Genomic DNA, 27,364 nt, shown 5'->3' with positions numbered 1-27,364 from the left:
TCCCTCTGCCATCACTTGACAACTGATGCTGGTGTGTTTTTGTCCTTGTAACTTAGCAGTTCGGCAAAAGAGGCTGATAGAATAAATACTAGGCTTACAAACAATAAGTCCTGGGGTCAATTTGTTTGACTAATACCCTTTAAGGTGGTGCTCAACCATGGCCAAAGTCAAATGACTGAACCAAGTGAAAGAATGCATGCACATGCACTTACAGACAATCACTTAACGGTTTTGCAAAAAAAAAAAAGAAAAAAGAGCAATAGCTTTAGTTCTAGATCTAGGAAAGAAGTAAGTTCTGAGATCAGTTTGTTTGACTGAACCCTTCAAGGCAGTGCCCCAGCATGGTCATTACTCTCAAGCTGGAACTAGTTAAAGTATTATATATATTATATATATATATATATATATATATATATATATATGAAGGCACATGGCTCAGTGGTTAGAGCGTTGAGCTTACAATCGTGAGGTTGTGAGCTCGAATCCCGGACCGGGCTACGTGTTGTGTTCTTGAGCAAGACACTTTATTTCACATTGCTCCAGTTCACTCAGCTGTAGAAATGAGTTGCGACGTCACAGGTGCCAAGCTGTATCGGCCCTTGCCTTTCCCTTGGACAACATTGGTGACGTGGAGAGGGGAGGCCGGTATGCATGGGCGACTGCTGGTCTTCCATAAAAAACAACCTTGCCCAGACTTGTGCCTCAGAGGGTAACTCTCTAGGTGCAAACCCATGGTCAGTGTCTGACCGAAGGGGGTCACCATATATATATACACACACTGGTTTTTAAAATTTTCTTTTAATTTTTATGCCGTTTAGTGTTAAGGAGAATTATGTATTACATCATACATACAGATGCACACACGTACATACATATATACATATGCATACACACACATATATATACATACATACACATGCAAACATACATATACACATACATACATACATGCATGCATGTATAGGCACACACACACACATTGACCCACACACATGCTCACAAACAGACAAAAGGGAACGCAGTGTAAATAACAGACAGAGTCAAGACTATTGAAAAGGTTGCAAGACGCAATGAAAATTTTAGGAAAATAAAAATAAGAAATAAGTGGAAATTTTACCGGTGAGTGTGTTAAATTATAAGGCCCCCCCCCCAAAAATGACTCTCCCCAGACACAACAGAATATTCGACACACAAACTCATATAAAGAATCTTGCAAACCAAATCCAAAAACGAAATATCTTTATATATAAAAGTGAAGTTGTGTGTCTGTCTCCTACGATTTAGATTCCTAACTACTCCCACATTTTGCAGTGCAGTTTAACCAAAACCGGGTATCTTATAGTTGTGATTCATATCGAGCCCGTCTGGGTGTTAGCGCGTGTCTACGATGAGTCTACGATTTAAAAAAAAATTTACCATCATTTTTTTCCATTTTAATGCATTTTTTCGCTATTATATAAGGGAAGTAACTCTCTAAAAATGTCTACGATGAGTCAACGATTTAAAAAAAAATTTACCATAATTTTTTTCCCATTTTTCATGCATTTTTTTGCTATTTTTTGGCTATAACTCTCTAAAAATGCTTATATAGTTATTTCCCTTACAAACCCGAGCAACGCCGGGCGATACTGCTAGTATATATATATATATAAAAGAAAGGAAGTATAACATTTTCCATGCTATTTTACCTTTTCTTTTTTTTTCTTCTAAATTTCAGGTCTCATAGAGAATCAAAAAAGCACTCTCGAGAAGAGAAACAAACAGAAACCACAGCTACTGACAAACCCAGAAACACCATTCCGCCTTGGAAAAAAGATCTTATTGAGAAAAAGAAGAAGAAACCTTTTGTGAGTGTCTTTTGCAATCTTTATATATAAAAGTGAGGTTGTGTGCTGTCTGTCTCCTATGATTTAGATTCCTAACTACTCCCACATTTTGCGGTGCAGTTTAACCAAAACTGGGTATCTTATAGTCGTGATTCATATCGAGCCTTCTGGGTATTAGCGCGCGTCTACGATGAGTCTACGATTTAAAAAAAAATTTACCATCAATTTTTCCCATTTTTAATACATTTTTGGCATATATAAGGGAAGTAACTCTCTAAAAATTTATTATTAAATCTCAGAACGTAAAAGGCTACAGTAACACCCCCTCCCCTTTTGTGGTTAGCCATATTGAGATGGCTATTATACTTTACATCTCTAAAAATGCTTATATAGTTATTTCCCTTACAAACCCGAGCAATGCCGGGCGATACTGCTAGTTTTATTTATTTTCTTTATGGCATTGGTGTGGTTGGGTGGTAAGTAGCTTGTTCCCAAACCACATGGTTCTGGTTTCAGTCCCACTGCATGGCACCTTGATCAAGTTCTTTCTACTGTATCCTTGAGGCTAACCAAAGCCTTGTGATGTTGATTATGAATTTTTAACTAACCATTTGTTGGTCCCTTGAATTTCTGATTCTGACACTGGACAAGGTAGCGTCTGTACAACTCAAGCAGGACTGGTAACGTCAGGGTCATCACTGTCATCGTCATTGTTCTCTTCTTTGCCCTCTGCGTCGTCATCATCATCATCATCCTCCTCCTTGTACTCATCCTCATTCTTTTCCTCCTCATTATCCTCCTCCTCCTCCTTAAAATTTCAAGCCTTTTGCCTACTGTGGAAAGAGTGTGTGTGTGTGTGTGCGCGCGGGTGCGCATGCATGTGCATGTGTGTGCATATATATTGTGTGCGGCGAGCTGGCAGAAACGTTAGCACGTTGGGCGAAATGCGTAGCTGTATTTTGTCTGCTGTTACGTTCTGAGTTCAAATTCCGCCGAGGTCGACTTTGCCTTTCATCCTTTCGGGGTCGATTAAATAAGTACCAGTTACGCACTGGGGTCGATGTAATCGACTTAATCCGTTTGTCTGTCCTTGTTTGTCCTCTCTGTGTTTAGCCCCTTGTGGGTAGTAAAGAAATATATATTGTGTGCATGTGTGTGTTTACTCTTGTCTTGACTTCACATGCTGATTGTAAACAAGCATCACCATCATACAAGCAGTGTTGTTTGTTTCCAGTCTTTGCGTCAAAAGCATGTCTGCTCGTGGACGTGAAAAGAGGCGAAGTTTGCTGACAAGGAAAGCATCCAGCTACAGAAAAATCTGTTTCAAAAAAATTGTCTCTGAACCATACAAGTGTGAAATAGCAGATGTTAAAACGATTATGAAAGAATGATGATAATAAGTTAAAAAGAAAAAAAAGACAAAAAAGATGGTATTTATTCAATTTCTAATTTGTAAAATTAATTAAACATCATATTAATAACAGTCACTGAATTTTGAACTAGTCTTTTATGTTTAAATTCCTTACTTCGGCGGCTATTCATTTCATGATAACACTGCTAAAATAGATTACCATTTAATACATATGATTAATTAATAAAAAAAAAAATTAATTATCTGTGTAAACAGTACCACTCATTATTCATTACAGAATGAATGAATAAAGTTCAGTGAATAGTGAAACGGTCCATATTGAATTTTTAAAGATTTAGTAGTTTTTTAGTGAATCAGATTCACTTGGGGATATTATTCATTTTTTTTGTTTTTCTTTCTATCAATATTTTATATTCAATTTGATTTTTAAAAAAGCATAATGATAATTATAAAAATATTAAATTTCCTTTGAAATTTAAAAAAAATATATATAAAGGGAGATGTATCACACACACACACACACACACACACACACACACACACACACACACATTCACACACACACACACACATACACACACACACACTCACACATTCACACACACACACACTCACACATTCACACACACACACATTCACACACACTCACACATTCACACACACCACACACACACACACTCACACCACACACACATACACACACACACACTCACACACACATTCACACACACTCACACACACATTCACACACACACACTCACACATTCACACACACACACACATACACACACACACACTCACACATTCACACACACACACTCACACATTCACACACACACATTCACACACACTCACACATTCACACACAACACACACACACTCACACACACACTCACACATTCACACACACACATTCACACATTCACACACACATACATTCACACATTCACACACACACACACACACGTTCACACCCCTTCCTTGCCAAAAAAAAAAGTTGCATATTTTAGACAGCTTTGATATGACAATGCAAAAAATTTGACACTTTTCAATAACATCTCTGACATATAATAGTCTCTCTCTGCTTGTGCATCTCTTTCTCTCAGTCTGTCTGTCTCAGTCTCTCTCTCTCCCCCACTTCCTTCCTATGAAAATTTTGTGTATTTTGATACAAGCTCTAAATAGTAATTGCTAACCTTATTTGATATAGCTATAGTATTTAAACACTACCACCACCACTGCCATCATCACCAACAGCAACAGCAAAATTTTGACAACAACACTTCATATCCCCATATCTGGTCTGATAAAACAAAAATGATAAAGAGTGGTTTTTAAATGGTTGTATTTGCTATATTAATTATCAGTGTTAAATGGCAATTTAAATGTGGAGCATTATCCTGTGATTGATCCATGGTATATGACAAAGTTAAAAAGATTGAAAACCACTGATTTAAAAAAAAGGATGGTGTATCCAGAACTGCTTAATCTTTGGTGTACATGTGTTCACTTTGTAAGACAGTAGGGTTGATTTGAGAGAAATTTAGCTGCTATTTCTAGCAAGTTGAGCAACCATGTAAAGACACGCGTATCTTTGACACGTGGCCGGGAAGCAAAATTCTTATCACAATTGCAATGAAACTTTTAAATAAAATTTTTTTTATTTGTCTACTCACTTCTATATATATTTATATATACAGAGTATGATGGGTAAATTGCCGCCATTTTATATTTTTTATTTTGCGCATGTGCATTGTTTGTTTTTGATTTTGTCGACTACACAGCATAGTAGGGTCTGTTGGGCACTATCTGTGAGAAAAACAGCACCATGATGCAATTCACTTTGCCAGAAATTTGGAATCGACATGCTGTACTGCTTGGTATTCTCACCAGAAGCCCCGATACGAATATTTCAGAGTGTTTGTGTGTCAATCTGAGGAGAGTGCAGAGGAACTGGAAAGAGTCGGATGAGTCTAATGGTGATTACGAAGGTACGGCAGCTTGGAAAACTCACTCTGATCATTCTGAAAAGAAAAGAATTCCTGGATTTGTTGGTGAGATCCAGGCCATGATTGATAATGATCCTTCAATCAGGTTCATCACCAGGAACACTGGAGTATCTGAGTTTCTTATCAGGCAAGTAGTGCATGAAGACATTTGGTATTCCTCATACAAGATGAGAAAGGGGCCAATTTCTAAACATCAGGGTCAAGATCAAAGACTGCACTACAAAGGTTTTGAACAAACTCAGGTATCCCCCTCCAACCGAACATGCTTTGGTTTTCTCAGACGAGAAGTATTTTTGCCAGGATCAGATGGAGAACATACAGAACAACTGTTGGCTTGCCATGTCCACAAAACATGTACTGAGAATGATAAAAACCAAACATCCATTCAACATCATGGTGTTTGAAGTGATGACTAATAATGGTGACGTTATGCCTCCATCTACTACAACCAACACTGCGGAGTTAGATGGCCGGATGTTAGTGTTGATGTGGTTGCAGAAATTGTCTGATAGCAATGACTGGTTTCTCCTACTTGTGTAGCATGGTGCAGAGACTTGTTGCCAGACATAGGGTCTTCTCGTAGCCATCCTCTTGACTCAGGGAAGCACTACCTCCTCCAAGTACTTGATGTAGGCCTCCATGTTGAGGCCGTGTGGGAAGATAAATGGAGGCATAACGTCGCCATCACTAGTGATCACTCCAAACACCATGATGTCGACTGGATGTTTGATTTTTATCACTCTCCATACATGTCCTCAGATTGACACCCAAACACTCTGAAATGTTCATATTGGAGCTTCCGGTTCAAATGCCAAGCTGTACAGCATGTCATTTCCAAATTTCTGGCAAAGTGAATAGTGTCATGGTGCTCTTTATCTCACAGATGCTGCCCAACTGACTCTACAATACTCTGTAAGCAACAAAATCAAAAACAAACAATGCACATGCATGTAATTATGAATATAAAATGGAGACAATTTATCCATCACACCCTGTGTGTAATGATGGCTACAAACATGTGTTCGAGTATTGCTGTCACTTGATTGAAAGCCCTACATATGTGAGGGCTATGACCAGCCATTTTTGCAACAGGTCTTACTTTCTTTTCAAGCGGTGCCTGTGTGTGATGATTTTTATAGCGGGGAAGGATTTGCACAAATCCAATCCCACTCTCTGAACAGGGACAACATAAACTCGAAAAGAAGAACTAGTTTACATCATCAAATATTGTCAGTTCCCAGGTTTTCTCACAGAGTTTCTTTCTCCTTGAGAGATATTGTAACAACAACAGAAGAGCCTCCTACTCCCAGTGGGCCAAGCCAGGTATTTCCATGTCCCTGCACATACATACATACATGCATACATCCACATGTACACATATTGTTGGATGGCCATTGACCACTCATGAGCTCTTCCACCCTTTGAAAGGTCTTATTTTTTGTACTGCAGTGTGTCCAACAATCACCCTCCTCACCAAGCAAGCTTGATGGGGTTCCCAGTTCAGTCACCGCTGACCTGACCATGCAACAGGTTGTACTGGGATACATGTTACCAATAGTACCCATGAGTGATCTGACCATATATATATGGACATGGAAGCACTCCATCGGTTATGATGACGAGGGTTCCGGTTGATCCGATCAACGGAACAGCCTGCTCGTGAAGTTAATGTGTAAGTGGCTGAGCACTCCACAGACACGTGTACTTAACGTAGTTCTCAGTGATATTCAGCGTGACACAGAGAGTGACAAGGCTGGCCCTTTGAAATACAGGTACAACAGAAACAGGAAGTAAGAGTGAGAGAAAGTTGTGGTGAAAGAGTACAGCAGGGATCACCACCATCCCTGCCGGAGCCTCGTGAAGCTTTTAGGTGTTTTCGCTCAATAAACACTCACAACGCCCGGTCTGGGAATCAAAACCGCAATCTTACAACCGCGAGTCCGCTGCCCTAACCACTGGGCCATTGTGCCTCCATATATATACATATATATGCACACACACAGACATGTATGTATGTATATTTGTATATAACCAACTATACTATTTTGCTGTGTGATTACAACTTCAACTTAGTTGTGAAACCACAAAACCTCACATTTGATTTTTCTGTCACATCTTTTTGTCTCTGTCCTCTTGTTCAGTTTAAAAATACTTAAATATAAATTACTATTACCAACCACATGGTTCCGGGTTCAGTCCTACTGCGTGGCACCTTGGGCAAGTGTCTTCTACTATAGCCTCGGGCCGACCAAAGCCTTGTGAGTGGATTTGGTAGACGGAAACTGAAAGAAGCCCGTCGTATATATGTATATATATGTGTGTGTCTCACAAGGCATTGGTCGGCCTGGGGCTATAGCAGAAGACACTTGCCCAAGGTGTCACGCAGTGGGACTGAACCCGGAACCATGTGGTTGGTTAGCAAGCTACTTACCGCACAGCCACTCCTGTGCCTATGCTTATTATCCAATCATCTCATCCTTGTTTTGCCCCTAGATTTCCTGCTGGTTGGCTCAGTTTGAAGAATCTGTCTTGCAATTCTTTCCTGCAACATTTTGAAGCTGTAATCTCTCAATGCAGAGAAGTAGTGACTCAACATGGAGTGACCCCCTCACCTCCTGATCTCTGAGCTATGCACCCTGTTGAGTAATGTTATTCCAGAGAACTTTTGGAAGAACCTTATCTCTACTTCTTTTTGCTTGCTTTATGCTCTTGCTTGATGGGGTTGGAGTCATCCCAGGTAATGCCCTTCTGCATCTTTCATGGTGATGTCGAGCCTCTAGAAATCTTCCACAATCATGTCTGAGTCTAGCCATCTGGTACAGGGCCTGCCACGAGGCCTCTTCTAGCCCACAGTTGCTGCATTGAATGAAAGTAAAGCTCTGATAGGATGATCTAGAAGGAAATGGAGAACATGTCTGTACCAGTGCATACAGTGGGTAGCTATGAGGTGGGAGGCTGCAGGCTGACAAGTGTGCGCATGCAGTTCTTTGTCGGAAACACAATGGTACCATCTGATGTTCTCGATGGTTCTCCAGCTTGGCTTGGACTTGGCAGGGCTCTTAGTTATGAGAGCCCAACTCCATTTTTGCTGCTTGTATTTGCAATCACACTCATTTGGTCATTACTCAACATTCAGGACATAATTTAATATGAAATTTTGATGGAAGGTTTTTAACTCAAATCACTTTTAAAATGGAAAGCAGGAAGTTTGTATTGTAGCAACATTGGCAGTGTGAGGTAGGTTAGTATAGAAAGAGTCTGGAAGGATGTCAGCGATAATATTTACTGGATGGGAGAGCGAGGCAGGGTTTTTATTACCAAATAATGGAAGTTTTGAATATATATAGTAGAAGACACTTGAAGAAACTTAGAAGGACACTGCTTATATGAGAGTGACCCTCGTTTACAACTATCACATGATATCAAGGCAAGGAGAGTAACACACACACACCATGCACACACGCAATACACATACGCACAACACACACGCACACAACCCAATTTCACTCATGTCATATGGGTTGACCAAATAGGAGAAATACTGAATATGTTAGTGTATGTGTGTGTGTGTGTGTGTGTGTGTGTGTGTGTGTGTGTGCTTGTGTGCGTGTTTGTAATAGATGTGTGTATGAAAAGGTTTACTGTATGTGCGTTGTGTATGACTTATGTTAATGTGTGTCATTGAATAAGTGTGACTTTATTAGTATATATATATGTGTGTGTGTGTGTGTGTGTGTGTGTGTGTGTGTGCGTGTGTGTGTGCGTTACTAACTACTCTATGTAGGTTAATAACGGTTGTATGTGTGCATGTATTAGTGTGTATGTGTTTGTTAAATAATGTGTGTCTGTTTATAAATGGATGTAAAAGTTTGACTATATTTGTATAAGTGTGTTTTTAAATAGCTTTGTGTGGATTAATACTATCTATGTGTATAAATATATTAATGTGTGTGTGTGTGCTATAAAAAAGCAGTATCCGTGTTAGTAATAGTTGTGTGTGCGAATATGTTATTGTATATGTGTTTACCTATGTTATTAAATAGCTGTATTTGTGTTTATTAGAAACTGTATGTGTGAATATATAAATCTGTGTGTCTGTGTGTGTGTGTGTGTGTGAATATGCTGGTGTTTATGTACTCTTTTATTTGTTTCAGTCATTTGACCGTGGCCATGCTGGAGCACTGCCTTTAATGTGTGTGTGTGTGTGTGTGTGTGTGTATGTTTATTAAATAGCTGATGTGATTCTACAAATTGTCATCGTTTTTTTTGTTTAATATATTTCGAGTCCTGGGGTGTTATAATAATAAAAACACCACCACCACCAACAACAACAGCAGCAACATGGACATCAGAAAATACAATTTATCTAAAAACAATAAATAGAAATAAGAAGTAAAGCTTGAATGTCATTTGTCTCATTGTAATATCAGTCAGGGGTAGATAATTGGTCTAAAAATATCTACTACACATTTGGGCTGCTACACCCGCACCCATAAACACACACACACCTCATGCAATACACATACTTACTCCCATAGCCCCCACACACACATATATGCACTCACACACATACATATACACACACTAACTACTATAGCCAACTCATATGCATGTACACACAGACAGATACACACATGTACATATACACGTTAACTCCCAGAACCCCCACTTACACACACACACACACTCACACAGCTTACCCATACGCATGCATACCCTCACATATACACGCATGTTTACACACATACATGCACACACAAACACACACACATTCACTCCCATAGCTACCCCCACCTATACACACATACATAAATATATGTTCACGCTTCACACATACATACACACATTCACTATTATATCACCCACCATATGTACACACACACACACACACACTCATTCCATAGTCCACCCATACTCAGACACTCATACACACATATATATACACACTCACATACATACATTCACACACACACACACACACTCATTCCCATAGTCCACCTATACTCACCGACACACACATATACACACTCACATGCATACATTCACACACACACACACTCATTCCCATAGTCCACCCATACTCAAATACACATACACATATTTATAGACACTCACACGCATACACTCACACACACACACTTATTCACAGACATGCATACATTCACTCCCCTAGCCCACCCATACACATATACACACACATGCACACACACATACATACATCCTGTTATTGTAATCTTTAACTGTGACATTACCCATGTTCCATGATATAATGTTACAGCATGTGTACTAGCATATAGTTATGGTTATATTTATGTTTAAATGGCAGATTTGGTAGAGTGTTGAATAAAAAATGTCCTGTTCTGATTACACTTGCCTTTCATTGTTCCATGGTGGATAAAACAGTTGACTTTTCATGCGGAAAATGAATATTTCACCAAATGTGACTCTGAGTTCTGAGTTTTTACATTTAAATAATTTTCAATTCAAACAAATGGATGAAGTAAATCTAACAAACTTACACACTCTCTCTCTCTCTCTCACACACACACACGTGTGTGTATGTATGTATATATATGATGATGATGATGATGATATATATATATATATATATGTAATATAATATGTGACAATTATTCGGTTGTTGTGATAAAACTCTGAGTTTCTGATGCTGGGGCAGAAATCTGCTCCGGCATTTCATCAGTTATTAAGACAGTGATTGTCTTAATAACTGACGAGATGCTGGAGCAGGTTTCCACCCCGACAACCGAATAATTGTCACATATTATATTACAGATAAATTCCTCTATTTACATAATATCGAGGTCTCATTCATTCTGTTGTTGTCATACCACTACTATTAATAATATATATATATATATATATATATGTTCATCACATATGACTGACAAATGAGAACTTTTGAGTAACAGTTTTGTAAAGATTCTGAAGCCTTGATAAAAGTTTGTAATGCATGCATCATACCAACGCCATCCTGCCACATACAATAGTGAAATATAACACTGTAGCATATTATGTAACCTGATGAGGTTTCTTCTGCATTGTGGGGTGCATTTGATTCCATTATATGATTACCTCTTCCAGCAGGGGACAGTGCAGATGTAAGCCGAAACAATTGTTGTGCTAAAGGAAGCTTACAGTACACTCTGTCTTTCCTATCAATTATTTTATGTATATTCTTCTATTCTTTTATTTGTTTCAGTCATTTGACTGTTGCCATGCTGGAGCATCTTCTTTAGTCAAACAAATCGACCCCAGGACTTATTTTTTGTAAGCCTAGTACTTATTCTATCAGTCTCTTTTGCTGAACTGCTAAGTTATGGGATGTAAACACACCAACATCAGTTGTCAAACGCTGGTGGGGGGGACAAACACAGACACATAACACACACACACACACACACACACACACACACACATGATTGGCTTCTTTCAGTTTCCGTCTACCAAATCCACTCACAAGGCTTTGGTCAGCCCGAGGCTATAGTAGAAGACTCTTGCTCAATGTGCCATGCAGTGAGACTGAACCTTGAACCATGTGATTGATAAGCAAGCTACTTACCACACAGTCACACCTGTGCCTATATAGGGTACAGTGAATAAACTGTCATTTAAATTATGCAAAAGTGAAAATAACACCGACATCTCATTTTAACAGATATATTTACCAAAATTACATAAAAATATCTTGAAATACTAAAGAATAAATTTATTCAATAAAATCGCCATTGGCTTCAACCATGGCCTCAAGACAACTTTGCAATCTCCTGTAACTCTTCTGGATGGTCTCTCTGTTTAAGTTAGTGAATGCTGCCATAATCCTTGCCTTCAATTCATCTTTGGTGTTGCAAGGAGTTTTGTTGAGCTCTCACTCAACTGCACTCCTCATATAATAATCAAGGGTTTTACAGTCTGGGGAGTTAGGTGGCCAGATGTTAGGGGTGATGTGGCCACAGAAATTGTCTGACAACCATGACTGGGTTCTCCTGCTTGTGTGGAATGGTGCAGCGTCCTATTGCTAGACACAGAGTTTCCAGTAGCCACCCTCTTGACTTAGGGCACCACTACCTCCTGCAGGCACTTGATGTAGGCCTCTGTGTTGAGTCTGAGTCAGTGTGGGAAGATGAATGGAGGCATAACGTTGCCATCACTAGTGATCACTCCAAACATCATGATGTTGACTGGAAGTTTGACTTTTATCGCACTCTTGGTACATGTCCTCAGATTGACACCCAAACACTCTGAAATGTTTATATTGGAGCTTCCTGCATGAATGCCAAGCAGTACAGCATGTCATTTCCCAATTTCTGGTGGTTGAAAAACATTGGTAGTGTATATCATATATGATACCTGGGTGCCAGGGAAATATGTCCTGTGTATCGCATGTGATATGCATGACAGACAAAAGGTTAAAAGCCAGATGTACTTTGTCAAACCAGTATAGTCTTTAGGGAGTGGATTGTTAACTGAAAAATATTTTTTGGACTACAGGCTATCAATTCTGAAAGACCTAAATTGTTTAATGGGTAATTTGTGAAATTAAGACAAATTGGGATAACAGTACAAAAATTAATAGTTTCTATTTATGTAACATATTATGAGTAGAACTAAAACTTAATTTAAGAATATCCCTATTAATTATCTCATGATGTGTCTGATTCCCTTAAAAATACATATAAATAAAGTAATGCTAGTGATACTTGTGTTCACATTAAGATAGAATGCAATCTTGAAGTAAATAACTTTACTTTTTCTGTCTTCTCTTGTCTGAGAAATATTCCTCATCATCATCATCATCATCATCATCATCATTACTATCTATTTTGGATTACCTTATTATCTTTAAACAATTTTAGGTTGCTTTATATGATTTTACATAGTAAATACCCTTCCTGCAAACCTTAACTGCTCGACGAGCCAGCTAGGTGGCGATTGACTGAGTGATGAACACAAAATAACTCTAAATGAATTGAGATTTTCCTCTTAGCTGGAGAAGGAAAACAAAACATCTAAGTGGCAGTTATTGACAATGCTCAAAGAAGGGAGATAATTTCATAGGAATTAATTTCACAGTAAACCACATTTTCATGCTTAACCCTTTCGTTACCAAACCGCCCCAAAAAAATTTTGGTTAATGTGACCAAACCGCCCAAAGCCGCCCGAATTTACCTATTCATATTTAAATGAGAATATCAGAGCAAATCTCTTTAGTACATTCGTGAAAACATGTATTATACTTTGTAAAGAGTTCAACTACTGTTTTGTACAAAAATCGAAGTGTAATTTTAATTCCGTGAATTTTGGGAGATTTTTTTCCAAAATTTGTTCCTATTGTGTTTTCAAAATTTGTAATTCTGACAAAAAATGGATACGAATTTCATTATATCAAGCAGCGAGTCAGAATTCGAAGGATTTTCTACTGAAGACCTTGATAAATCTAACTCTATGACTGAAAAAAAAAAGCACGTGGTATTTGATAATGAATCTGATGTTTCATTTTCCGAAAATGAAAACAGTGAATCCGAGAGCTCCGACAGCAGTAAAGAAAATGAATTGGCACCTGAATGGAGTGAAAATTTAAAAACTGTTTCTTTCAGTGATTTTTCTGAAGAAACTGGACCAAGCCACAGACTTTCCCAGGAGAGTAAAGCCTTAGACTATTTCTTTTTACTTTTTCGAATGAGCCTATTTGAAATCATTACGGCGGAAACGAACCGTTACGCTAAATGTAAACAAAACGAAAGAAAGGATAGTTAGTGGTTTCCCACAACCTTAAATGGAATTAAGACTATTTTGCCATAAATATGGGTATCAGAAAGTTACCCAGAATAACAAATTCTATCGTAAAATTTTGTTGTATACCCAATTGAATATTACCCATTTTCTATAGCGATGTTTGAACAAAATTTTAATAATTTTATATTTTGTTGAATTTACCTGTATCTACCTGCAATTAGAGTCACTTTGTGACAAAAATTATAGTATAGAATTGGTTGAGAACATTTCATTAAATTATCTTCCAAAATTCACGTGAATATATTGATAAATAAAAAAGTTATAATTGTTTAATGAAACCAGACTAAATTTATGATTATGTAAGAAATTAATTGAAACACAAGGGGTGTATTTTGGTCAGAAATATAGTAACGAAAGGGTTAATGAGGATCCCTGATTTTTGTTATTGGACGAGAGTACAGTTACGGACATATTGCAGTGTTATAAGATTTTATCAGTGAAGCATAGTCTTCATGAAATTACTTTTATCAGTGGATAGAGAATGTTAGATGAATGGTAAGAGTTTAGGCTACTATAATCTGCATTAATATAAAGAGTATATGAAGCAATTAGATTACATTCAATGGTGACACTTCAGCTCAGGAGTTCAGGAGTTTTGGGGGTATGTAAAGTTACACACTTGTCGCTTTTACTTCCTGGTCAGCTCTGGCCCCATTATGAGTCAAATATATGAAGCTGGTCCCATAGTTAAGGCATAGAGAACAAAATAAAAAAAATAATAATGAAATTATTGTATACAGTGCTCAGGTGCACCATAACTTGTCAAAAGTGCATATAAAGCATATGCAGTAATGTACAAATGTCTGGAAAGTGAACAGTGTATGAGTCAGATACATGCTTGCGTGTGCATGGAGAGGAGAAAATCAGGTGTAGTGTTGGCGAATCTCAGGAAGCATGGAAGTTTTGAAGGATGCAGTGCTCCGATAACTAACAACTGATGCCGGCAGTTTGTTCCATACTTCAGCAACTCTTACGAGGGGCGTTCAATAAGTAATGCCCCTGACCCACTTCCCATAGCAGTAGAGCAACGAAACTTAGCACAGTTATTAGTCTTTTTCTACATAGGAACCATCTCCCATCGTTTGATGCAGCTCTGGAGACTGTTTTTGTAGAAGACCCTAGCTTGGTCCTCCAACCAGGACGTGACTTCAGAAATCAAGGCTACATCATCATCCTTTCAAAAACAACTTCATGGCTGGGAAGAGGTGAAAATCAGAGGGTGCAAGGTCAGGAGAGTAGGGGGGATGGGGGAGGAGTTCATAGTCGTACGCCTGTGCTTCTGATCTGGCAACACACGAGTTGTGGACCGGAGCGTTGTCCTGCAGGAGGAGGATGTCTTTGCTGATCTTGCCCCCACATCTTGATTTTGATAGCTTCTCTTAATTTCCTCAAAAGTGAAGCATAATAGGCTCCTGTAATTGTGGTACCCTTTGCCAGGAAATCTATCATCACTACTCTGTCCTGGTCCCAGAAGACTGTGAGCATGACCTTGCCAGCAGAGGGCTGCACCCTTGCCTTCTTTGGAGGAGGTGAGTCACGGTGCTTCCACTGCATTGACTGGGCTTTGGTCTCTGGATCATAGTGATGGACTCAGGTTTCATCCTGTGTAATCAGTCTTTTGAAAAATTTTGACTCATCTTCTTGGCACATCTCCAAATTCATCCTCAAGCACTCGATGCGTTCTTGCTTCTGGAAAGGTGTGAGCAACCTGGGAATCCATCTGGCAGACACCTTTTGCATATGCAAATGGTCATGAATGATAGTTTCCACAGATCTGGTACTAATCTTGACCTCATGGGCTATTTGGTGAATAGTTATGCGTCGATCTTCCAAATGGCAGCCTCAACTTAACGGACAGATGCCTCATCAATGGCAGAAGGGGTCGACCAGATCTGGGAGCTGTTTCCACAGAGTTCCGACTATGTTTGAATTCACGATGCCAGCGTTTTACAAGGTCATATGATGGGGCATCATCACCATAAGTTACTTTCATTTCATCAAAAGTCTCCCGTGGTGTGCGTCCTTTCAAATACAAAAACCGGATCACTGCTCGACACTCAACAGGCTCAATTTCACACTTGACTCAGTTCAAACACCTGTAAATCAGAAACCACAATTAGTTCAGAGCTGTAATTTGCCACTTGATCTATAGAGATATAAATAATTTCAGCTAGATCAAACAACTGCAAGTGGGTCAGGGGCATTACTTATTGAACGTCCCTCGTAGTGTGAAAAAAATGTTTCCGAAAGTCATGGGAGCTGTGTTGTTTTCTGACTTTGTAAACATGTCTACAGGTGTTAGACAGGTGGAGTTTGAAAAGGTGCTAAGTGGAAGGCTGGCTTGTAGACAACACAAACAATACCAATGACACAGGCACTGCCACCACTAAAACTGCAATTGGCACCAATAATATTCATTTCAAATTTTGGCCCAAGGCAAGCAATTTTGGGAGAACGGACTAAGGATTACATCAGCCCCAGTGCTCAACTGCTACTTATTTTATTGACCCGAAAATGAGGAAATGCTAGAAATTGCAGCTAAATCTTTCTCAATCTACACACCACCACTGATACCACCATAACCATCATAATCATCACCATCATCCTTTTTTAATGTCCTCTTTTCCATACTTGCATGAGTTGGATGGAGTTCCTTGAGTGTGGTGGATTTTCTTTTCTATGACCAAATGCCCTTCCTGTTGCCAACTCTCACCTGTTTCAGAATAAGGTAATATTTTCCTATAACAAGACATGTTTGCATGGAATATTAGAAATGAAGGACACTGCTTAATTGTTGGTGACACTTGTTTACAACTATCAAGTAATATCAAAGGCAAGGACACACACACATACACACACAATAGGCTTCTTTCAATTTCCATCTACTAAATCCACTTACAGATTGGCTGACTTGGGGCTATAGTAGAAGACACTCTAGCTCAAGGTGCCATGCTATGAGACTGGACTTTGGTTTGGAAGCAAACTTCTTTAGCACATCCATGCCAGCACCCTTCACTTACAGCCATTGTGTGTGTGTGTGTGTGTGTGTGTGTGTATTCTCTTTGTTTCAGTCATCTGACCGTGGCCATGCTGGAACACTGCTTTTAGTCAAACAAATCGACCCCAGGACTTATTCTTTGTAAGCCTAGTACTTATCTTATCAGTCTCTTTTGCCGAACCGCTAAGTTATGGGGACGTAAACACAGCAACATCGGTTGTCAAGCGATGGGGTAGGGGACAAACACAGACACACAAACACACACACACAAACACACACACACACACACATACGACGGGATTCTTTCAGTTTCCATCTACCAAATCCACTCACAAGGCTTTGGTCGGCCCAAGACTACAGTAGAAGACACTTGCCCAAGGTGCCACACAGTGGAACTGAACCTGGAACCATGTGGCTGGTAAACAAGCTTCTTACCATACAGCCACTCCTGCGCCTATCTATTATATCTAGGAAAAGAAAATAAATTAGATGGAATGGCCATGGCTGCTTACCACTACACACTACACCACAGCCATCACCATCATAGCCATCTCTACAACCACTATATACTACTACCTCCACAGCAACCATCACCATCACCACCAATACCACCACTGGCGTTACCACCACTGCCACTGCCAACACCACCACCATCATTATCATTGCCATCTACCTCGACACATGTGTTTCACTAACGCCCCGCCCCCCCTATGTTGTTAACTCCACCCTAAAATTTCTGAAAAACCATCAATCTTGTAACAGACATACATCCTTGTGCACACGTCTATGTCTATGTACAGACATAGATGTATACATGTATGTGTACTTGCATAGCTACACGAAAGCATACACTTCTGGATATACACGTATGCATTCTTATACACACTCACACACACACACACACACACACACACACACACAACACACACACACACACACACACACACACATAGGATGCAGATTATGAAAACAAACATTTATCTGAGCATCTTTATCTTTCTCCCCCCCTCTCTCTCTCACTCCCCTCCCAACATTACTTCGTTCCCATGCTGGCGGCAGCGGTGGTGGTGGTGGTGGTGGTGGGTAGCACTTAAGGGCAAGACAACAAAAACAAGAAACAAACACATCATCCGGAACAACCAATAAGAAAAATCCAACTGGCATCATCATCACCATCATCATCATCATGACCATCATCATCATCATCATCATCATCATCACCATCATCACCATCATCATCATGACCATCATCATCATCATCATCATCATCACCATCATCATCATCATCATCATCACCACCACCACCACCAACACCATCACCACCAACACAATCATCATCGTTGCCTGCAGAATTGGCACCATTATTATAACCATCATCACCATCATCACCATCAACGACACTGTCAGTGTCATCATCATTATCATCATCTGCGTCTTCAACATTATTCTCATCACCCCCATCATCCTTATCGTCGTTGCTGTCTTCCTCCTCCTCGTCAACATCATCATCGTCTCAAAGATAAATACAAACTTCCCCCCTCTCTCCCCACGAACACACTGTTTCCTAGTTGAATGTGGTGTAAAGACATCAGCTGTAGACAAGTTTCCTTTGCTGAAGGCCAACAATGAATGAAGAGAGTGAAGGAGTGAGGAAGTTGTTTGTGTAAGGCACAGTTCTCTCTTTACCACCTCATCTAGCTGTTTCATTTCTCTTGAAATACATAGAAACCCCCCCCCCCAAAAAAAAGAGAGAAAAAAAATATATATAGGCGCAGGAGTGGCTGTGTGGTAAGTAGCTTGCTAACCAACCACGTGGTTCCGGGTTCAGCCCCACTGCGTGGCACCTTGGGCAAGTGTCTTCTACTATAGCCCCGAGCCGACCAATGCCTTGTGAGTGGATTTGGTAGACGGAAACTGAAAGAAGCCTGTCGTATATATGTATATATATATATATATATGTGTGTGTGTGTGCGTGTATGTTTGTGTGTCTGTGTTTGTCCCCCTAGCATTGCTTGACAACCGATGCTGGTGTGTTTACGTCCCCGTTACACTTAGCGGTTCGGCAAAAGAGACCGATAGAATAAGTACTGGGCTTACAAAAAGAATAAGTCCTGGGGTCGAGTTGCTCGATTATAAAGGCGGTGCTCCAGTATGGCCGCAGTCAAATGACTGAAACAAGTAAAAGAGAGAGAGAATATATATACATCAAACTCACTTATTAGCCCTATCCCCATTTGTGTGTGTGTGTGTGTGAATGCATATATACGAAAATCCAAAGTTTGCGTGTGTCTGTGTGCTTGCACGTGTTCCTTCTTCTTTTCTGGCTTTGATATTTTACAAATTTCTTGCATCTTTGTTTTTGTTTTAAAGAATTTTAATGCATACATACATACATATATACATACATACATACATACATATATACAAACACACATACACACACATATATATATACATATATATATATATATATATATATATATATATATATATATACTCTTTTACTCTTTTTTTTTTTAATTGTTTCAGTCATTTGACTGCGGCCATGCTGGAGCACCACATTTAGTCGAGCAAATCGACCTCGGGACTTATTCTTTGTAAGCCCAGTACTTATTCTATCGGTCTCTTTTTGCCGAACTGCTAAGTGACGGGGACGTAAACACACCAGCATCGGTTGTCAAGCGATGGTGGGGGGACAAACACAGACACACAAACATGTACACACACATACATATACATATATATACATATATACGACAGGCTTCTTTCAGTTTCCATCTACTAAATCCACTCACAAGGCATTGGTCGGCCCGAGACTACCTGCTTTTAATGCAGGTAATTTATTCCATTGCCCTCTGCCTTTTAATTCATGCAATTGCAAAAAACCATATTATTCATGGTATGACCCATATATATATATATATATATAGCCAAGAAAAAAGTAAGAACAATGGATCAGTAATTCGGTACAATTGTTTCATACTGAGAACATGTTTATTTGAAGCTGCAAATATTACAGCAAATATAATGTCAAGTATTCATCAGCCAAATCACATATATGTTTTCCAACCATCCTAGAAAGTGTAAATATCCTTATGAAGCATTCAGAGTGAGTTCTATGACTTTGAAGTAAGGTAATAAGCAGACTTTATATGTCTTCCAACAATGCACAGTTTTTTTTTTTTAATTTTAAAAAGATTATTAAAGTATTCTGGTGCATCTAAGTACCATATTCATTTGAATTCATTTGAATCTTAATTGTTTTGCTGAAATATATATATATATATATATATATATATATATATCTACATACACATATATACACACACACACATCATGCTTCTCTCAGTTTCCACCTACCAAATCCACCCACAAAGGTTTGGTTGGTCCAATGCTATAATAGAAGATGCTTGCCCAAAATGCTACGCAGTAGGTCTGAACCTGGAATGATGTGGTTGGAAAGCAAGCTTCTTACCATATAGCCATGCCATTTAATCTCCATTTAGTTTTAGTAAGGCTATGTATGAGGCTGTAGTTTGCCTCAGTAGAAACTTCTGCTGGTGGGAGAAGCCTGTTGATGCCAGTATAAATAATGGTTTCTTAGACTTATACAACTCGGTCCTTCATAGAGTTCTGTTTTTGTCCTTTGCTTGTTTCAGTCATTTGATTGTGGCCATGCTGGGGCACCACCTTGGAGGATTTTTTTAAAGTCGAACAAATCAACCCTAGGACTTTTTTTTAAGCTTAGTACTTTTTTTTAAGCTTAGTATTCTGTTGGTTTCTTTCATTGAATTGGTACGCTTCAGGGTCATAAATAATCAATGGTGAGGGACAAACACAGACACAAAGATACACACACACACACACACATGTATATATTCGTTTGTTCTTTTACTTGTTTCTGCCATTTGACTGTGGCCATGCTGGTGTACCACCTTTAGTCGAGCAAAGTGACCCCAGGACTTATTCTTTGTCAGCCTAGTAGTTATTCTATCAGTCTCTTTTGCTGAACCGCTAGGTTACGGGGACATAAACGCACCAGCATCAGTTGTCAAGCGATGTTGGTGGGGGGACAAACACAGGCACACATACATATATATATATATATATGTACAACAGGCTTCTTTCAATTTCCATCTACTAAATGCACTCACAAGGCTTTGGTCAGCCCGAGGCTATAGTAGAAGACACTTACCCAGGTGCCACACTGAGGGGCTGAACCGGAACCATAGCCACTCCTGCACCTATAGCAACTTACCACAGAGCCACTCCTATATATATATATATCATCGTTTAACGTCTGCTTTCCATGCTAGCATGGGTTTGTGTGTATGTATGTATGTATATATGTGTGTGTGTATGTGTCTGTATATGTGTGTGTGTGTATGTGTCTGTATATATGATGGACTTCTTTCAGTTTCCATCTACCAAATCCACTCACAAGGCTTTGGTTGGCCTATGGCTATAGTAGAAGACCCTTGCCCAAGGTGCTACACAGTAGGATTGAACCTAGAACTACAGAGCAATGCCTGTGCCTAACTGTTACCTTACTTTTTATCACAATTGTCTCCATTGCTAATTTATATTCATCTAAAAGTGTAAATAGTGATAGAAAAACATAGCTTACAGTAAAGTAGAAAAAATTCGCAGGAGTGGCTGTGTGGTAAGGAGCTTGCTAACCAACCACATGGGTCCGGGTTCAGTCCCACTGCATGGCATCTTGGGCAAGTGTCTTCTGCTATAGCCTCGGGCCGACCAATGCCTTGTGAGTGGATTTGATAGACGGAAACTGAAAGAAGCCTGTCGTATATGTGTATATATATATATGTGTTTGTGTGTCTGTGTTTGTCCCCCTAGCATTGCTTGACAACCGATGCTGGTGTGTTTATGTCCCCGTCACTTAGCGGTTTAGCGGAAGAGACCGATAGAATAAGTACTGGGCTTACAAAGAATAAGTCCCAGGGTCGATTTGCTCGACTAAAGGTGGTGCTCCAGCATGGCCGCAGTCGAATGACTGAAACAAGTAAAAGAGTAAAGAGTAATAATGTATTGTTGGATGACATGTCTGTTGTGTTTGTTTTGTCAGTAATATTTAATTTACCAATCACAACCACCATCACCACCTCCGCTATTACCACCACCATCACCATCACCACAAACCACCACCACTACCACTACAAACAACCACCACCACTGCCACCATCCCCACCACTACCCCCATCATTTCCACCACCATCTTGACAGCCATCAACCACCGCCACCGCCACACCATCTCCGACTGCCACCATCACAAACCACCACCACCACCACCACCACTACAACCAAAACACACTACCACCACTCTAAATCACCACCACCACAAACCACCACAACCACTCCCACCACCACCACCACCACCACCACCATTACAACAACATTACCTTTACTTTTTACTATTGGCACTACCACCATCGCTGCCACCACCACTTCCACCACCCCCGCCACCAGTGCAGTGCCATTGATCTTCAAACCTAAATATGCAGTGCCACACTAGGCTGTAGAATCATCTTCCCGCAGACTGTGATCTGGTTTATGTGGCTGACATAGCTGAGTGCTAGGAGGGAAGCAAGGAGAGGAGGGAAAGAGGGACAGTGGGAAGAGTGAGTGTATATGAGTAAGTGTGTGGAGGTGTAGGTGTGTGTGTGTGTGTGCTGATGAAGGGGTGGGGGAGATGACATTCTTCGGATAGCAAGGAATCTCTTTCCCTTTCTCTTCAACACAAGAATGTTTGTCAACATCTTTATTATTGCTGTCATCATCATCACCACCACCACCATCATCATCACCACTGTCATCATCATCATCATCATCATCGTCACCATTATTATCGTCCTCCTCCTCCTCAACATCATCATCATCACCATTATCATCGTCATCATCGTCATCATCATCATTATTATCATCATCGTCATCATCATCATCATCATTGCTATCATATCTATTCATGGTCATGTTGGTTCTTTATCACCTCCTCCTCATCATCATAATCCTTCTCCTCTCCTTCTCTCATCCTTCCCTTATTCTCCCCTCCTCCTTCCTCTCTCTCTTCGCCCCTCACCCGTTTTTACTCCCCTTTTTTTTCCACCATCATCATCACTCATTGCAATTGTTATTACAACTGCCACAACCAACACCACCACCACCACCACCATCATCATCATCAGTCTTTTTATCCTTTCAGGGTCAAAATAAAGTACCAGTCAAGTACCAGGGGTCAACAAACTAGTATAATCATCATCATCATCATCATATTTAAAATCCTTAACTGTATTCAATAATATTGCTCCTCCATCACCTCCTCCTCATCATCATCATCATCCTTCTCCTCCCTTTCTCTCATCTTCCCCTCATCCCTTCATCCTCCCCTCCTCTCCTCCCTTCCTTCAGGAGTGACTGTGTGGTAAGTTGCTTGCTTACCAACCACATGGTTCCAGGTTCAGTCCCACTGTGTGGCACCTTGGGCAAGTGTCTTCCAATATAGCCTTGGGCTGACCAAAGCCTTGTGAATACACTTGGTAGAAACTGAAAGAAGCCCATCATGTATGTATATAAATGTATATGTTTGTCCCTCATCATTGCTTGACAACGGATGCTGGTGTGTTTATGTCCCTGTAACTTAGCGGTGTCGGCAAAATACACCGATAGAATAAGTACTAGGCTTACAAAGAATAAGTCTTGGGGTCAGTTTGTTCGACTAAAGGCAGTGCTCCAGCATGGCCTCAGTCTGAAACAAATAAAAGAATATATATATATATATATATATATACATACACACACATATATATATACATATATGTATTCTATAAAAGATCATGGGTAAGGTCAAAACAATGCAAAGTAAATGCAAGGCAAATCACAAGAAAACAAATATGTGAATTAATGTTGAGTTACCTTGTATTCAATATTTCGGGGTTATGACCCCATTTTAAGAAATTGACGAATGTTATGTGTGTGTAATCGTGTGTGGAGTGGACATGTGCAGATGTGTGTTGCTATAACCACCAGCTAGCTTCTTGTATATATTCATATATATTCATATGTATGTATACATATATATATATATTCATATGTTTATGTGTGTGTGTATATATATTATATATATATATATATATATAATATATATATATATATATATATATATATATTATATATATATATATATATATATATATATGTATGTGTGTGTGTGTGTGTGTGGAGGCGCAATGGCCCAGTGGTTAGGGCAGCGGACTCGCGGTCGTAGGATCGCAGTTTCGATTCCCAGACCGGGCGTTGTGAGTGTTTATTGAGCGAAAACACCTAAAAGCTCCACGAGGCTCCAGCTGGGGGTGGTGATCCCTGCTGTACTCTTTCGCCACAACTTTCTCCCACTCTTTCTTCTGTTGGCCTACTCACTCAGCCAGCGGGGTGGCGTCATTTGAAGGCTAAAACAATGCGAACGCATTGTGATCAGCGATGTGTAACTACATCTGATGGACTGGTCGGTCACGTGATCACGTGATATTTACATACAATGAGAGAAAAGAACTTGAGCTTCAAATTGGCTTTTCCTTATTACATCGGTTACTTGTTTCAAGAGTTGGTAATGAATGATGTCATATTGTAAATGCAATCCATAGATGCAATTTATAAGTGTTCCATGCTTAATCGAGCCCAGATACTTCCTTGAATAGACAAAGGAATAGCATTTATAGTGTGACCTCATTTATTACTGAATACAGAAACGCATAACTGGAGTAAAAGAGGACTCGGTCTCTCGTGGATCTAAAGAAGAAAGTGAACAATCAGGATGTATGGAGAAGGTTCATTGTCCATTGTCCAACAACACTGGCGCTAAGAGGTTTATAAAGGACTTCGAAGTTCAAGCCCACATTTTTTCTCTCATTGATGTGCGAAAGGCGATGAGTTTGTAGAATTGTTAGTGTGCCGGGCAAAATGCATAGAGGCATTTTGTTTGTCTTTACATTCAGTGTTCAAATTCTGCTGAGGTTGATTTTGCTTTTTATATTTTCGGGGGTTGATAAAATAAGTACCAACTGACTTACACCCTTCCTGCAAACTGCTGCCTTTCATCCTTTCGGGTGGGGGTTGATAAAATAAGTCCCCGATGAGTACTGAGGTTGATGCAGTCAACTTACCCCTGCCCCTAAAACTACTGGTCTTGTTCCAAAATTTGAAAATATTTTAAAGAGGCTCTCATTTTTCAGCTAGATACAACAGGGAGAATTCGGAAGACATGGAATGGAGTGGTGAAGACTAATCCTAAGATGCTGTGACAGATGAAGATGACTAATGATCAAAATGATTAATAAGACACATTGCTAGAGAACAAATCACCTATGCAGTTGAGTACTGGGGTCGATGTACTCGACTGTCCCCACCCCCCAACAAATTTCAGGCCTTGTGTCTGTAGTAGAAACTATTATTGATGTGCTGTTTATATAACGTTATAATCCTTTCCAGGCCTCATAGAATCCTTTGAAATGATGCAATGGCTGGAGTTTAATGGGATTGCTACTAAGAGCTGCAACCTAAATGGTAACTTTTTCACGCACTGAGCACATCCATTCCTATATGTATGTACTTACACCCTGATTCACACACAATAAACACACACAAACACAAACGCACACACGTGCACATGCACACACACACACACACACGCAGAATAGTCACTTCTGATGAGCTCTAATTTTAAGCAAAACTAGACTAGTATGGTGATTTCACTCAATGAGGCGGTTATCTTCCCTGCCAGTGCATAGACCTGCTTTTTTGTCACCTTCATTATTATATATATATATAGTCCAATAAGTCATATTCAAGCAGATAGTATATAGAAGGGGTTTTAATTCAATCTGTGTCCGTGTGTAGCACTTAAATGAGGCATCCATAACATTTAGAATTTCTGGTGAATTCTATTTGCGGAGTAATTTACATATCAAAACAAAAGACTGGAAAAATTTTTAAATATACCAAATTTTTCCAGTATATTTTTTTGAGACAGACAATAACCTCAAACACATATACACACATTCATATGCACACACACACACACCACACACACACAAATACATGAAAATGCACACACTAGGTTACTTACACACATAGACACTCCCACACACATACCCAAAGGCCCACATAATTTTTAGCTTACCCACACACATTCACATGCACTCATCCCCATTCACACATACATACGCACACACACCATTCTCTCATACACATACGCACTTGTGCACTCTGGTTCAGTCGGGTGATCGTTATTATCTTCCCTTCACTCAGCCTCTTTCTTGCAGTCATTTTATGTTGAACCATTAATGCCTACATCTTTTTTCATTCTCTTTTTTTGTCTTTTCCTCTCAATTCCTTTTTGCCGAAGAGCATTGGCTCGAAACGTCAAAGACTTTTCCATTCTTCCTGTGCGTTAAACTAATACACCTGCTTGTTGTTCCTTTACTTGTCTTCACCTTTTGTTTTCTGTAAATTTTAACTACACACACACATCATGGTATCAACCAGATTAGCGAATGTTGTTATACATTGCTTTTTGCATCATTTTAGCTTTTGAAAGATGTCACTCTGCTGACTAGGCTTGCAACCTAATATATATATATTAGCCGTCTAGCCTAGCCAGCTATATATATATATATATATATATACACACACACATATATATATACATATATATTTTATGGAGATGTACTTGCATAGAAAGTGACTTGATCTGAGATCGTGTGCTGCAACAAAAACAATTGCAGCATGGAAGGAGTTTATAACCCATTTAAAAAACACAAAAATCCATTAGATTCAATTCAATATTTAAATTTAATTTGTGTCAAAATATTTTTGTCGCTTTGAAATGGCTTATAATCACCTTCCACACTGCAATTGTTTATATATATGTATATATATATATATATATATATATATGTATATATATATATATATATATATATGTATATATATATATATGTATATATAAATTCATACATATATACATACACACTCACAACACACTCACATGTGTGTTTGTGCTGATTTACAAGTAGAAAGCAGTATTCAATACACGAAGTAGCTTTTATACATTTGTAGCAAATATGTGTTTCCTTTTTTTTCAATTCCTTTTTTATATATTTTTCACAGAACCCAGTTAATGGAGTTAGTGAAGTATTCAGACGCAGGGCCCAAATGGCCAAAGAGTCCCCTTTCACACAACAGGTCGTTAACACTGGACCTCTCTCACATGGACCTTCAACTCTCTATCGACGAAGATTTTCACCATCCAACTCAGTAAGAACTTTTGAGC

The 27,364-nt window shown here is 39.3% G+C and overlaps 1 protein-coding gene across 2 annotated transcripts in view; it reads left to right on the top strand.

The window, feature by feature from the left end:
* Nucleotides 1-27,364, top strand: part of LOC115215037 (mitogen-activated protein kinase kinase kinase 1-like) — a 252,885-nt gene that overhangs the window by 169,290 nt on the left and 56,231 nt on the right. For both annotated transcript variants that reach the window (XM_029784171.2, XM_029784170.2), the window contains exons 2-3: nucleotides 1,718-1,847; nucleotides 27,202-27,348. In XM_029784171.2, coding sequence (XP_029640031.1) covers nucleotides 1,718-1,847; nucleotides 27,202-27,348 — 277 coding nt within the window. The remainder of the gene's footprint in view (nucleotides 1-1,717; nucleotides 1,848-27,201; nucleotides 27,349-27,364) is intronic.

This window comes from Octopus sinensis, linkage group LG8 (genome assembly GCF_006345805.1).
Source record: "Octopus sinensis linkage group LG8, ASM634580v1, whole genome shotgun sequence".
NCBI lineage: Eukaryota > Metazoa > Mollusca > Cephalopoda > Octopoda > Octopodidae > Octopus > Octopus sinensis.
This window is presented reverse-complemented; position numbering and strand designations above follow the sequence as displayed.